Source organism: Coffea eugenioides, chromosome 5 (genome assembly GCF_003713205.1).
Source record: "Coffea eugenioides isolate CCC68of chromosome 5, Ceug_1.0, whole genome shotgun sequence".
In the NCBI taxonomy this organism is placed as follows: Eukaryota; Viridiplantae; Streptophyta; class Magnoliopsida; order Gentianales; family Rubiaceae; genus Coffea; species Coffea eugenioides.
Window position 1 is genome coordinate 16,175,634 of NC_040039.1, and position 14,866 is coordinate 16,190,499.

A 14,866-nucleotide genomic window follows, 5' to 3' on the forward strand; every position below is an offset into this window, starting at 1 on the left:
CATTTTTTGATATGATGAGTGTGGTGTGGTGGAATGTGAACGTGTGTAAAATGAAAATAATGGCCATGGGACTTGATAATGCGACGGTTTGGCCATATAAAGTTCAAAAAGGGTTTTTTTTTTTGTATCAAAAATAGAGTCGCCACTTGGTATAGAGTTAGGGTGTACCAAGTCACCTAAAATGAATTTTTAAAGAAAAAATAGGAAAAAGTAGTAAGAAACCCCTTTTAAACGACTCCTAGTCCACGTAAACCAAAGAAAAAGGTTCGGGAGTCACATTTGACAAAGGGGAAGGCAAGGATAAAATCCAAGGCACCCCTTCGACCTAGCCAAGGCTAGTTGCGCGATTTAATCAAAGATTTTCTTGTTTTAACCAAAGAATTTATTACATTTGGATGTGCTACATGAATGCAAACCCTAGACCTAGGGGTATTGGGGGAAATTTCTCTTCAACGGTTGAGTGGTGCCAATCACATTAATTGTGAAGCCCACTAACAATCCTTTGAAGAAGTCACGAATAATGCGAGTGGGATGCAAATGAATGGAATGCATGTATGCAATGTGAGGACATGAGTTTGAAAAAGTAATAAAAGACAATAAATATGTAAATGAAAATGTGCACGTGAGTGGGTAAGGTACGGTATGTGAAATGATAACATGAAGTGCATGTGTGCAAGTGATGATAAAAGTGTTCGTGTGCAAGTGAAGAAACATAAAGGTGCACGTGTGCAAAATGGGAGGAAAAGTGTTCATGTGCAAGTGAAGGGATAAAAAGGTGTACGTGTGCAAATGGGAGGAAAAGTGAAAGTGTAATGATAGAGTGGACTTAGAATGCATGAGCCTAGGGAATTCATGCATATTGGGACGGGGAGACCTAAATCGTGACTCAATTTGCCCTTTTATAGAGGGAATACAAGCGTGCTAAGGCTTAGAAAAAGCCACACTCGTCTATATCCCATATTTAAGGGGACTCTCAAGCAAATGAACCCTATAACTAGCATGAAATGCAAAAATCCTAAAATGAGGGAAAAGGGGTTCGAGGAGCATGCTAAACGATAAAACTAAAAAGAATGCATGACATGTAATGAACATGCAAATATGTACTAACGAGGGGAAGTCCCTAAGGGTCTAGCGTTGGACTAGCCCATTCTATGAATTCCGACTAGCGTTGGACTAGCGGAAACGTACATTCATCCATCACATTCATTCAGGGATATGGAAAGCGAGTAGACATGTCAATCACATAGCACATAACACTTAACATGCATATCTAGATGCCAAAACCTAAGAAAGCGATTAAACATATAGCACATAGACATGCAAGACACATAAGGTAATTAAGGCCCTAACTATTACATTTGCTAGCTAGGCACATGTCTTCAACAGATCTTCATCGAATGCTCCTCCAAGCCCTATCTATTACAAACCAAGAGGTGTACACATACCCCATAAAGAATAACTTAAATAAAAAGCAAAAGTAAATGAAGTAAATGAAAGAAATTAAAGAAAGGCTAGGAAAGCAACGTAAGCATGCAATTCACACTTAGCACGTTGGATCACATAGGAGAAATCAAAATCAAGGAGATAGAGGTTACCTCCCTTGCAATTGGGTCTCAATGAAGTGAAATTATTCAATTACCCTCCAAAATAATAAAAAGGTCAATGCACCACTTTATTTAAGAAAAAATAAAAGAAATGTGCAAAACAAAGCTCACTTAGTCATAAAGTCCCTAAAGTCATAACTTAAGCGCAATTTAAACAAAGCATGGTAGTTAATTGAAGCAAACAAGCAATGAAGTTGCACAAATTAAAATTAACAAGGACCAAATTGATGAAATTCTCTAATTGATTGGGTCATAGTGAAATAAGGGGGAACTTGGGGGGTCAAAGTGCAATTTTTAGAATATATTTCATGCATGCTACGTAAATCTCTTTGTTTTGCTGGTTCCTTTCATCTGCAACATGCTAAACTTCTCAAATACAATCCTAATATGCAACTAACATCTCACCAATCAATCAAAGCCATCGGCATTAAACTAAAAACTAACACAGAATTCAACAAGCCAATAAATTATGATGAGATAATGTGAATTCCAGCAATCTTTCATGCAAACTCAAGAAGATTTCTGCAAACGGAAAGTGCAAGCTTGCTACATTTTTGCTTCTACAATTTTTACTGCAATGTTCATTCCAGAATTTTTCCTCTCTGCAGCGTTAAGCTCTCAAATGCAAGTTTCTTCAAACAAAAAAAACAGCAACGACCCTCGCTCAATCACCATGATACTATGTGTGAAAGGAAGATTCAGACCAAGGAAAAACAATGAAATTTCTGGTTCATTCCAAGTTATCTTAAATCAAGATTTGCTGCTGCAATTTCGTAAGCAATAGTACCATTTTCTCAGCTCAAACATCAGGAATCTAAGCAATGAAATGCACCATTTTGACCTCCAAATAAATAGCAAAGTGAAGCCACAGAAACACAATCCTTTAAACAAAACAGTTCTGAGGAGTCTTTCATGCAAAAACATGCAGCCATGTAAAGACTTAGACTTCTGCAACAAAAGAACGAAACATGCTTCCTTTTGTTTTCCAAGTTTGCTGCAATTTCCAGCAGCTACTCTATCCATTTCCTCATACAAACACATTCATCAAAACCAGAAATTATTGACCCAAATCAAAAGATGAGGTTTTGTCTGCAAGATTAAGATAACCAATCTGGTTTGATTGGTAACAAAAGAAAGAAAGGAAACTGCAGCAAAAATCTTCTTTCGACAACCAAAGACTAAGCAAAAATGCTGGTCTCTACTACTAAACTCCCAAACACTCTCACAACATCTCAGCTGAGCAACGGACAAATCAAGCATTTCAAACAACATGAAAACTTCAGCAAACGAAAGTGATGCCTGCTGCATTTTTGTTTCCTAATTCAAGCTTCCAATTCGAACACCCAACTTTTATTAGATATTTTCAACTCCAACATCACAGCTTTAAACTAAGCAAATTAACTACAAAACCACCCCAATCCAAACAAACAAAATCCAGACGGAAGCCATGCAAAATTCTGGAAAATATGTGTGCAAGAGTGATTCAGCAATCTGAAATGGTCCTAAACTTCTACCTCAAAACTTAGTTTAAAACCGAACCACAACCCAAAGCTGGAAACTTTCGGCAATTTTCCTCCGACCAAAACACAAACATATAAGATACCAACTCATTTCCCAAATTCCAGATTTATTGGTATTCAAACAAAAGCCATCATTCATATTGGAGCAAAACAGAATCAGTACACGGCAAAGAAATACGAGCAAACAACTAAAGAAGAGAGCTTTCAACTTTAAAAGGAAAATACGATACCTTAATCAAAGAATGGAGAAAGGGCTCGGATGATTCGGACAACCCTTCAAAGAAGCATCAATGAAGAAGCGATGGTGATAACGCAATTACCTCCTTCTGACCCTTTTCCTTTGCTCCGACGAACCAGAAATCTTTTCTTCCTTCCTTGCTCCTTGTGGTGGTTGAAACTTCTCAGCCTTTGTTACCCAAAACCTCCCCTTTTTCTGTTAAACCCCAGCTCCTTCTATCTCTCACGCTCTTCCTCTCTCTTGCTCACTCCAGATTTTCCAGCCGCCCCTTTTTCTAGCCGTAAAACCCTCAAAAATCTTCTCTCGGTTGTTTTCAGTTTTCCCTTTCAGCCCTCACTTTCTTTGGTCTCTGCCTCTTCCCGTTTTCTCCCTCTACCGTCGCCCCCTTTGGTTCAGATTTTTCTCCCTTTTTCTCCTTAGACTCCCTTTCTCTTAGCCCGTTAATGCTCTCCCCAAAACCTCCTTCAAAAGCTGCGTTTTTCTATCTATTCCCCCCCCACCTTTCGGCTACTACTTTCTTCTGCTTTTATATCCAACTAAACACCCCCAAAACCCTATGTTCAATGGTTGGAAATCATCCCCCTTAAACCCTCTTTTCCCTGGCCATCCGATGGCTCCTATGTGTGCCTTTTGCACGCTGCAAAAAATTGCAGCGTGCATGCCGTGCATTTTTTTTTTTTTTTTTTTAACTTTCAACTTAATTAATACAGAAATGATAAAATATAAATAATAATAATAATAACAAATTGACAAAAACCAGGTAATAATAATAATAATAATAATGAAATAATTTAAAAACTAAACAACTAAAAACAACAAAAATGGCCATTTTTCCATCTTTTTTGTTTCATTTTTCATCATTTTTCATTTTTTCTTTCAAGAAAGCATTGAATTTAAATTACAAACGACTAAATCATATTTTTTTTGAATGCTTTTCTTTTCTTCTTTTTTTTCCTTTTTCAACAAATTCTATGATAAAACTTAAAAATAAAAATAAAACTGGAAACTAAAAACTAAAAATGAACACGACAAATAAAAAACTAAAAATGAAATTACACCAAAAATTTGGTGTCTACAGTTTGCCCCTCTTTGTCTGAGTTTTGGAAAAACTTGAGACAAAGAAGTAGACACCAAAACTTACCTGTGTTATTCAGCTGCGAATTACTCAAACGATGGGGACTGACCCCTGACGGGAAATTTTAAAATCGGGACTGACCCGAGATAGAAATTTAAATGGGACTGACCCGAACAGGAATTTAGACGGGACTGACCCGAACAGAAATTTAAAACGGGACTGACCCGAACAGAATTTAAACGGGACTGTGCTCACTAGTGGGATTGACCCACGGCTAGTGGCTATGAAAATGAAATGCTTACTGGCGGGACAAACCCAACTCCAGTAGCAATGAAAATGAAATGTCTTGACCATCGGACAGTGGGATCAAACCCGAGCCTGCCGTGATGAACTTGATTTGATTTTTGACTTTGATTTTTGATTTTTGATTTTTTTGATTTTTTTGATTTTTTTGATTTTTTTGATTTTTTTGATTTTTTTTTTTATTTTTATTTTTCCTGACTGAGAGAGACTTTTCGAAATAATTTGCCCCAGTGTGAAGAATTGGGTCAGTGGGACTAAACCCAAGCCTGCCCAATGGGAAGTTGGCGGCACGAAATCCAGGCCCAACGTGATTTTTGGAATGTTGGCGGCACAAAGCTCAGGCCCAACTTGATCTTTGGAATGTTGGCGGCACAAAGTCCAGGCCCAACGGGATGTTTGGGAAGTTGGCGGCACCAAGTCCAGGCCCAACTTGATTTTGGAGATGTTGGCGGCATTAAATCCAGGCCCAACTTGATCTTTGAAATATTGGCGGCACCAAGTCCAGGCCCAACTTGATGTTGTGATGTTGGCGGCACGAAACTCAGGCCCAACGGGATGTTTGAGGTGTTGGCGGCACAAAGTCCAGGCCCAACGTGACATTTGCGAGGTTGGCGGCACGAAATCCAGGCCCAACGTAATCTTGTGAGGTTGGCGGCACGAAATCTAGGCCCAACTTGATCTTTGGAAATGTTGGCGCACAAAGTCCAGGCCCAAACTTGATCTTTGGATGTTGGCGGCACAAAGTCCAGGCCCAACGGGATGTTTGGGAAGTTGGCGGCACCAAGTCCAGGCCCAACTTGATTTTGGAGATGTTGGCGGCATTAAATCCAGGCCCAACTTGATCTTTGAAATATTGGCGGCACCAAGTCCAGGCCCAACTTGATGTTGTGATGTTGGCGGCACGAAACTCAGGCCCAACGGGATGTTTGAGGTGTTGGCGGCACAAAGTCCAGGCCCAACGTGACATTTGCGAGGTTGGCGGCACGAAATCCAGGCCCAACGTAATCTTGTGAGGTTGGCGGCACGAAATCCAGGCCCAACGTGATAAAGTGATGTTGGTGGCACCAAGTCCAGGCCCAACGTGATTTTTGGAATGTTGGCGGCACAAAGTCCAGGCCCAACGTGATCTTTGAGAAGTAAACCCAATCCTGCCATTCAATTGGTCAAGAAATTGAGTGTGATTGTCACGAAAGTGAGGGATAGGAGGGTGCGTGGCAGACGCTGAAATTTTGCCAAAAAAGACAACAAGAATTTAAAAGGTTGAGATTTGAAATTGATTTCTTCAAGAAATAAGAAGTTAAACCTAATTTTGATTGATTTATTGATTGAATTTTTTTTTTTTTTTTTTTTTTTTTTTGAAAACTTTTCAAGAAATAATTTTTGCCCCAGTCTCCACCGATTATTGTGCAAACGATCACTTGATTTGCATTATGGCATGGTTGCTCCTCCTTAAAACTTTGATTCACTTCTTCTTTGGTCCGAACCCCTCAGTCATATAAAAATTCTTGGGCGACATTTCTCAATTCAAAAAGTTGCCCCAGTTTCGTCCTTTGAGACGCGTATGAATCTACAAGAGAAAGAACAAATAATGCCACCACCATTCGATCAATTCCTCTTTCAAGAAATGTGTAAACATGAGTACTTTGATGTTTTCCCCCTTGATACTTCGAAAACTCAACTTTGCTCTGTGATCTGATTAAATTCCATTGACTTCCAATGTTAATAAGGCCCTTGGTATCCAGGGATTTTCGATAAATCAGGGGGATTGCCAGCCGATGAGACTAAAGAGATAAATAAGATCATGAAACTGATGAAAGAATAGTCTATTTACACAACAAAAAGACAAATTTTTGTAACATGAAAACAATCATTTATTGAAAGAAAATTAATTTTAAAGAAATGAATATATAATTTGACAATTTACGCTTGAAAAACCAAAGTATTCCGACTTCAAACAAAATGGCACGCTTGACCTTTTAGATATCATCTGCCCTGAGTTCAATGTCGGCAACAGAAAAATCATAATGCGAGGAAGAATCCCAAATGAATCAAATCCCCAGCTTTCTAATTTCAACCTCACTTTTCTCATGAAACTCTACCTTAGCGCCCTTCTAGGTTTTCACTAAGGCTATTCCCACTTCTTCTTTTTTCTTTTTTCTTTCTTTTCCTTTTTCTTTTTTTTTCTTTTCATTTTTCATTCTTTTTTTGTTTTTTTTTCTTTTTCCTTCTTTTCTTTTCTTCTTCTCTTTTCCTTTTCTTTTCAAAGGTCCCCTTTTCGGATTTTCACCTGATGAACAAATCTTGTCAATAGCCTTTATCAACTCAAAAAATGTATTTTAAGAAATAATGGCATCAGTGTGACAACCCCTTCCCTTACAACATGAGTGAAGGCGTATTGACATCATTTGCCATGTGACTTAGAAAATTTCCTTAAAAGAGGTAATGCCAAGAACGGAAGCCAGGACTTTTTGGCTTTTGTAATGGGGTCTGGTGAGGTGCTAGGAAAGGTTAAAGCTTGAAGGCAGACTTCAAAAAGTAGTTCAAATGATCTGAGATCATATTTTCATGTTAACCCTATTTTAGGGTTAAACCAAAACTTGTCCCAGTCTATTTTCAACTGAGATTCTTTGTTCTTTCATTTTCTCCCTTTTTCATCCATCTTTTGAAAATTTGCCCCAGTTTATGCTCAATGGATGCTTTTCTCTTTCATTTTCTTTCTTCTTTTGATTTTTCGACCTTCTGCCATTCTTTTGAATTTTTCACAAAATTTGCCCCAGTTCATACTCAACTGAGGTTCTTTTTCTTCTTTTGATTTTGTTGCTGTATCGCTTTTCGCTTTTTGGGACTTTTCTTTCTTTTTCAATTCAGCTTTGCCCCGATGTGGGGTTTGCGATTCTCAGGGGTTGCCAAATGAAGTATTTTATTCTGAAGGCTCAAAAGGGATAACTAGGGATATAATGTCTTAATGGGAAAAGAAGAGGGCCTGACTTTCATTCCATTCTTCGCATTAACTCTAAAAGAAAACTTTCGTTTATCAGATGAAAATTTCTTACACATCTCCGAATTGATTGGCTGAGGGAACAAGTGCTCCACCAGGCGATACCTTTTTGATGATAAGAGCACCTCAACAATTTGCGGCGAACTCTCCTTTTGGCTTCATTTTGTACTGATAAAAATCACCTTAATGCTTTGCCTTCTCGTCTGAATGGTCATGATTTGACCCTTTAGTGGTAATCACAGACCAATCCTCTTGATCATATTGACCACGATCGACTGTGTTCAATTGCTTTCTTATTCCTAATCTTGATCCCGATTCGGCTTGGACTTCTTTTATTCCATTTGGCTTCTTTGAAACATTTTCGGATGCCTCTTCCCCACTCATCTCATTTTTGAAATTCACATTCACATTTATGAGATTACCGTCATCTAATTTCTGAACAGTGATATCCAAAAGGGTCAGACGGTTTTATTCTGGGCCATCTGAAAAGAATGTGTAAGTCACAATATATAAGACTGTACATTTTATTGAAAAACCAGACTTAATATCATGGAACGTGTCTTTAGCAGTCACTTGATTGAAAACTATTTACAAAAAACATATTTAAACAAAAGACACATGTATGAACGATTTTCATTTGTTTTAACAAAAACAACTCCCCAAATTTATCAAAACTTCCCTTCAAAAGGAACCTCACTAATTCAGCCATTTCCAGGATTTTCAGATTTCTTCATTGGGGTTGGATGCCTCAAAGACGTCCTTGTGTTCGGGAAAGGGATTTGTATTTATGCTCGGTCCTTGTTCACCCTTTTTCCTTAGCACTATTTCTCCGACTTCGATCATATCCTGGATTTTATGTTTCAATGCCCGACAATCGTTGGTGGAATGCCCGGGAGCCCCAGAATGATAAGCGCAGACTGTTTGAGGGTCATAGTCAGATGGAAAGCGCTTAGAATAGATCTTAGGAGGTATAACGCCAATTTTCCTGGCAGCTTTCAATTGCTCATATAATTGGTCAATAGACCGACCTAGATTGGTGAAGGTTCGGTATGGCGTTGAATTTTGGGTGTCACTGGTTTGTTGGTAGTAGTAATTTGGGCTAGGGGGTGGAATAGGTCTTGGGCTAAAATGAGGGCGAGGTCTAGTTTGGGAATTTGGTTGTGGATTTTGAAAGGGTGGTGTGAGTAAATTTGGTCGAAGTCGAGAATGGTTAATGGTAGTATGGTGGATAGGATGGGAGTTTGGGTAGTATGGATAGGGTGATGAATAAACAAGGCGGTTTGAAAATCTAGGTCTGGCCGAGGGCCCCTGATCCCCAACAAAAGCAGTTTCCTCTTCTTTTCCTTTAAATTGTGATTTCTTCCCACTGTTATTCTGGCCTTGCAGAGCCTCTAGTTGCATCTTCAATGTTGACACATTAACAATTTTTCCGGCCTTCACAAACTCATCAAATTCTTCCAATTTATTGACAATTTCAGCAAAGGAACACCCAGTCATTCGAAAAATTTCCTCAAAATAGGGCGGGTCATGAGTTTTGATGAACGTACGAACAATCTCATTTTCAGTCATGGGAGGCTCCACTTTGGCAGCTAATTTTCTCCATCTCTTTGCATATGTCTTGTGGTCCTCGGATGGTTTCCTCTTGGTTCCCTCCAATGTGGTCCTCGTTGGAGCCAGCTCGCAATTGTATTCGTATTGCCTTACAAAAGCGGTTGATAAATCCAGCCACGTCCTCATATCCTCGGGTTTCAAATTGGAATACCAGTCCAGTGCATCACCTTCTAAGCTTTCAGGAAACAAACGAACTGGTAGATTCTCGTCATCTATTGGCTTGCCCAACTTGTTGGCAAACATTCGGAGGTGCGTCTTGGGGTTGCCCGCTCCATCATACTTGCTAAACTTGGGCGTTTTGAAACCCATGGGCAATTGCATATCCGGAAATAGGCACAGCTCGTTGTAGTCTAACCCTCCTTGTTTGTTCAAGCCTTGGCTTTTCCTTATGAACTCCTCAAACCGATCCAATTGCTTTAGCAAATTCTTATCCACTGGTGCGGATGATTCCCCGGTTTCAACTTTCCCTTGAACAGCGGTATCTAGGGTGAATGGCTCAGCGGTAGAGTAATAATAAGGTCCCTGTGACTCGAATGGCATGCTCATAGTAATTGGTGGATAATTTTGGGGAATTTGGACATGAGGAGGGTTAGTTTGGATGTAAGGTGCATGAGCAGGTTGTGGGCCATGAGTGGGATAAGTAAAGACTTCCTCAGGTGGGTTTATGACTTGTGAAGTAACAGAGGTTTGAATATAAGGTAAAAATATGGGTTGAGGTTCAGATTGGCCAGGAGGTAAGGGCTCATGTTGTTCACCGCTAGCACCACTAGCTACCAATTGATCGATTACTCGCCGTTGGGCCATCATTCCAACGCTCAGCTCATTAAATCGGTTTAGAACTTCACGCAGCTGAGCTCCCAGATTTGTCAAGTCAATCGGTGATGTAGTTGCGGGCCTATCAGATGATTCTGGATGGGTACTCATGTTTACACTATCTCTTGAAGCTCGGTTACGCGATCGGGTGATAATAGGGCTTTTTCGGGTAGCTATATACTACCTGAGAATGTAGGAAAACCCTTATTAGATACCCTTCTTGATTGACTGCTGTCAAAAAGAAAAGAAAAAGGAAAAAGGAAAAGACAGGAGTTAGTAACAATTAGAGTAATTCGGATGCATGTCCTATGGGGGAACCCTTTTTGTGCCAAGGGTAGGCCTAGCATGAGGATGCAATCCTCGGAGGTAGGCACTATACTATACCTGATGGATCTGATCAACTTATTGAGTGAAGAATAATTTTGAAAAATTTGGTCAATTGGAGTGACGAGAGACATTCGTCAAAATGAGGTCAACGTTCGAATGGATTGATCATTTGTGATCGATACAAGAATTTGCAAAAAACGCACGGGTTTGACCTTGACGAATTTCCTATCGAAGAGATTGGAATTCGTTGACCAAGTTTTCTCAGTGAAGCACGGGTCCAAAAATCCCAACTAATCAAATGCAATGGATGGTTTTTCCAAAATCGACTAGGTTTTCCATTTTGAAATTCGACATTGAAATCCTAATTGGTCAAATGAAATTGACAGTTTATTAAAAATCGACCGGATTACCCTAAAAAGGGAAATAGGTCAAATGAATTGAATGAAATTTAATTTATCCAAAATTAATCAGATCACCCTAAAAAGGGTAAATTGATCAAATGTATTGAACGAAACTTGATTTATTCAAAAATCGGCTCGGTTGCCCTAAAAATGAGTAAATTGGCCAAATGAATGAAATTGAATTAGTGATTTATTCAAAAATCGGCCGAATGACCCTAAAAAGGGTAAATTGGTCAAATGAATGAAATTGAATTAGTGATTTATTCAAAAATCGGCCGAATGACCCTAAAAGAGTAAATTGGCCAAATGAATGAAATTGAATTAGTGATTTATTCAAAAATCGGCCGAATGACCCTAAAAAGGGTAAATCGGCCAAATGAATGAAATTGAATTAGTGATTTATTCAAAAATCGGCTGAATGACCCTAAAAAGAGTAAATCGGCCAAATGAATGAAATTGAATTAGTGATTTATTCAAAAATCGGCCGAATGACCCTAAAAAGGGTAAATTGGCCAAATGAATGAAATTGAATTAGTGATTTATTCAAAAATCGGCCGAATGACCCTAAAAAGGGTAAATTGGCCAAATGAATTGATGATTTATTGAATGGATTGGCAAAATGGATTGGTTGAATTGTCCGGCCATTGGTTATTTCAAAATTATTGAGGTGCATTGGTCTATGACCTTCTAAAAATCAAATTTTGGCCTCAATTTATTTATCGTCTCAATAAGAGGAATCATTTGTGAATTTCTTCAAATTAATGTCCTTCACGCAAGGGATTTTTACCAATTTTTGATAAAATGGCCAAAAAGTGATTATTAGATGCTCATATTCCAAAGATCACTCTGTGAAAATGATCGGATCCTACCTTACCTTGTGCACTACCCCTTTGGATGGTACAAAAATGTAAACGTGCAAGTCTCACTGGATTAAGTATCCGAGACACAAGGTGGCTTATTCCTAAACACGGGATTCCCTATGTGGCATTCCCTTTCTATGGTTTATGCATGATGCCAGTTTATTAAAGCGATGTAAATATGCAGTTCGAAATGAAACGTGACCTAAGGAACCCTTTATTTGCCAGGGTAGGCCTAAAATGGTATGGCATTATTAATTTATGAACAAAATATACCAAAATTTCTAAACGTGCAATAGCTTATCTATAAGGGTAGGTCCTAAAAGAGGATCATGCCAGACCTCTTATTTCCTAACGTTTGTGAATGCAAAAGATAAGAAAGAAGGAAACGTTAGTTCAACACATAATCACATAACACGTTGGACAACTAGATGATATAAAAGCAACAAAGAAATAAGGAAAGATGGTGGGATCCCTCCCCTCGTGAATGGTGTCCCTAATAGGGTAAGGTCGACTCTACCCTAGGCAAGCTAGAATGGATGCATGAGGTTAGGGTTCACTAATGCATCTAGACTCGATAAGTCATAGGTCCCCGAGCCTTCAGACTTGGAAACCAAGGGTCATCACTCCCAAGGTTCCTTGTCGGTGGCTCGAGCGATTCCCCAGACGTTGCTACGCACACGTCGTGTTACGGCTACCCGTCTGGGCGAATCTAAAAAGAATCCTCAACCTTCGACTAAAAACTAATAGGTCATCAACCTAAAGTTTAAAGCGGAAGATCGAGTGACCCCTCGGATCATGCTACGCACACGTCGTGATACGATCACATGTCCAAGTGGGTCGCCTAAAATCCTAATAGGGTGGAGTGGCGTGACAAGCCACTAAAAGAAAAATAAATGAGGGGTAAAAATAATTAAAGCGTATGCGCGTATGCTAGTGCTCGTTTGGAGGGGAGGGATCAAGAACCAACGCGAGGCTCTAAGGTGATGTCCCCCACCCAAATGCAATGCAAGCGCGAGATAAGCAAGTAAACATACATCCAATCAATCAATCATACATGCGTGAGTGAGGGAGTAATTAATACGCGCGAAATGCACAATCCTAAAAAGGAAAAATGCAACCCTAAAACACCCAGATGTGATATATGAAAAGGTTAAAAGAAGAAAAAGGTTGATTAAATCAAATTAGCTCGGACTCTCAAATGTCCCCAGTGGAGTCGCCAACTGTCGCGCCCCATTTTTTGATATGATGAGTGTGGTGTGGTGGAATGTGAACGTGTGTAAAATGAAAATAATGGCCATGGGACTTGATAATGCGACGGTTTGGCCATATAAAGTTCAAAAAGGGTTTTTTTTTTTGTATCAAAAATGGAGTCGCCACTTGGTATAGAGTTAGGGTGTACCAAGTCACCTAAAATGAATTTTTAAAGAAAAAATAGGAAAAAGTAGTAAGAAACCCCTTTTAAACGACTCCTAGTCCACGTAAACCAAAGAAAAAGGTTCGGGAGTCACATTTGACAAAGGGGAAGGCAAGGATAAAATCCAAGGCACCCCTTCGACCTAGCCAAGGCTAGTTGCGCGATTTAATCAAAGATTTTCTTGTTTTAACCAAAGAATTTATTACATTTGGATGTGCTACATGAATGCAAACCCTAGACCTAGGGGTATTGGGGGAAATTTCTCTTCAACGGTTGAGTGGTGCCAATCACATTAATTGTGAAGCCCACTAACAATCCTTTGAAGAAGTCACGAATAATGCGAGTGGGATGCAAATGAATGGAATGCATGTATGCAATGTGAGGACATGAGTTTGAAAAAGTAATAAAAGACAATAAATATGTAAATGAAAATGTGCACGTGAGTGGGTAAGGTACGGTATGTGAAATGATAACATGAAGTGCATGTGTGCAAGTGATGATAAAAGTGTTCGTGTGCAAGTGAAGAAACATAAAGGTGCACGTGTGCAAAATGGGAGGAAAAGTGTTCATGTGCAAGTGAAGGGATAAAAAGGTGTACGTGTGCAAATGGGAGGAAAAGTGAAAGTGTAATGATAGAGTGGACTTAGAATGCATGAGCCTAGGGAATTCATGCATATTGGGACGGGGAGACCTAAATCGTGACTCAATTTGCCCTTTTATAGAGGGAATACAAGCGTGCTAAGGCTTAGAAAAAGCCACACTCGTCTATATCCCATATTTAAGGGGACTCTCAAGCAAATGAACCCTATAACTAGCATGAAATGCAAAAATCCTAAAATGAGGGAAAAGGGGTTCGAGGAGCATGCTAAACGATAAAACTAAAAAGAATGCATGACATGTAATGAACATGCAAATATGTACTAACGAGGGGAAGTCCCTAAGGGTCTAGCGTTGGACTAGCCCATTCTATGAATTCCGACTAGCGTTGGACTAGCGGAAACGTACATTCATCCATCACATTCATTCAGGGATATGGAAAGCGAGTAGACATGTCAATCACATAGCACATAACACTTAACATGCATATCTAGATGCCAAAACCTAAGAAAGCGATTAAACATATAGCACATAGACATGCAAGACACATAAGGTAATTAAGGCCCTAACTATTACATTTGCTAGCTAGGCACATGTCTTCAACAGATCTTCATCGAATGCTCCTCCAAGCCCTATCTATTACAAACCAAGAGGTGTACACATACCCCATAAAGAATAACTTAAATAAAAAGCAAAAGTAAATGAAGTAAATGAAAGAAATTAAAGAAAGGCTAGGAAAGCAACGTAAGCATGCAATTCACACTTAGCACGTTGGATCACATAGGAGAAATCAAAATCAAGGAGATAGAGGTTACCTCCCTTGCAATTGGGTCTCAATGAAGTGAAATTATTCAATTACCCTCCAAAATAATAAAAAGGTCAATGCACCACTTTATTTAAGAAAAAATAAAAGAAATGTGCAAAACAAAGCTCACTTAGTCATAAAGTCCCTAAAGTCATAACTTAAGCGCAATTTAAACAAAGCATGGTAGTTAATTGAAGCAAACAAGCAATGAAGTTGCACAAATTAAAATTAACAAGGACCAAATTGATGAAATTCTCTAATTGATTGGGTCATAGTGAAATAAGGGGGAACTTGGGGGGT

The 14,866-nt window shown here is 39.1% G+C and overlaps 1 protein-coding gene across 1 annotated transcript; it reads right to left on the reverse strand.

Annotated features, from left to right (window-relative positions):
- Positions 1-8,458: 8,458 nt before the first annotated feature.
- LOC113771226 lies at positions 8,459-10,273 on the reverse strand. The gene has a single exon (XM_027315835.1). The coding sequence runs from the start codon at positions 10,271-10,273 to the stop codon at positions 8,459-8,461; it is 1,815 nt and encodes a 604-aa protein (XP_027171636.1).
- Positions 10,274-14,866: the final 4,593 nt, after the last annotated feature.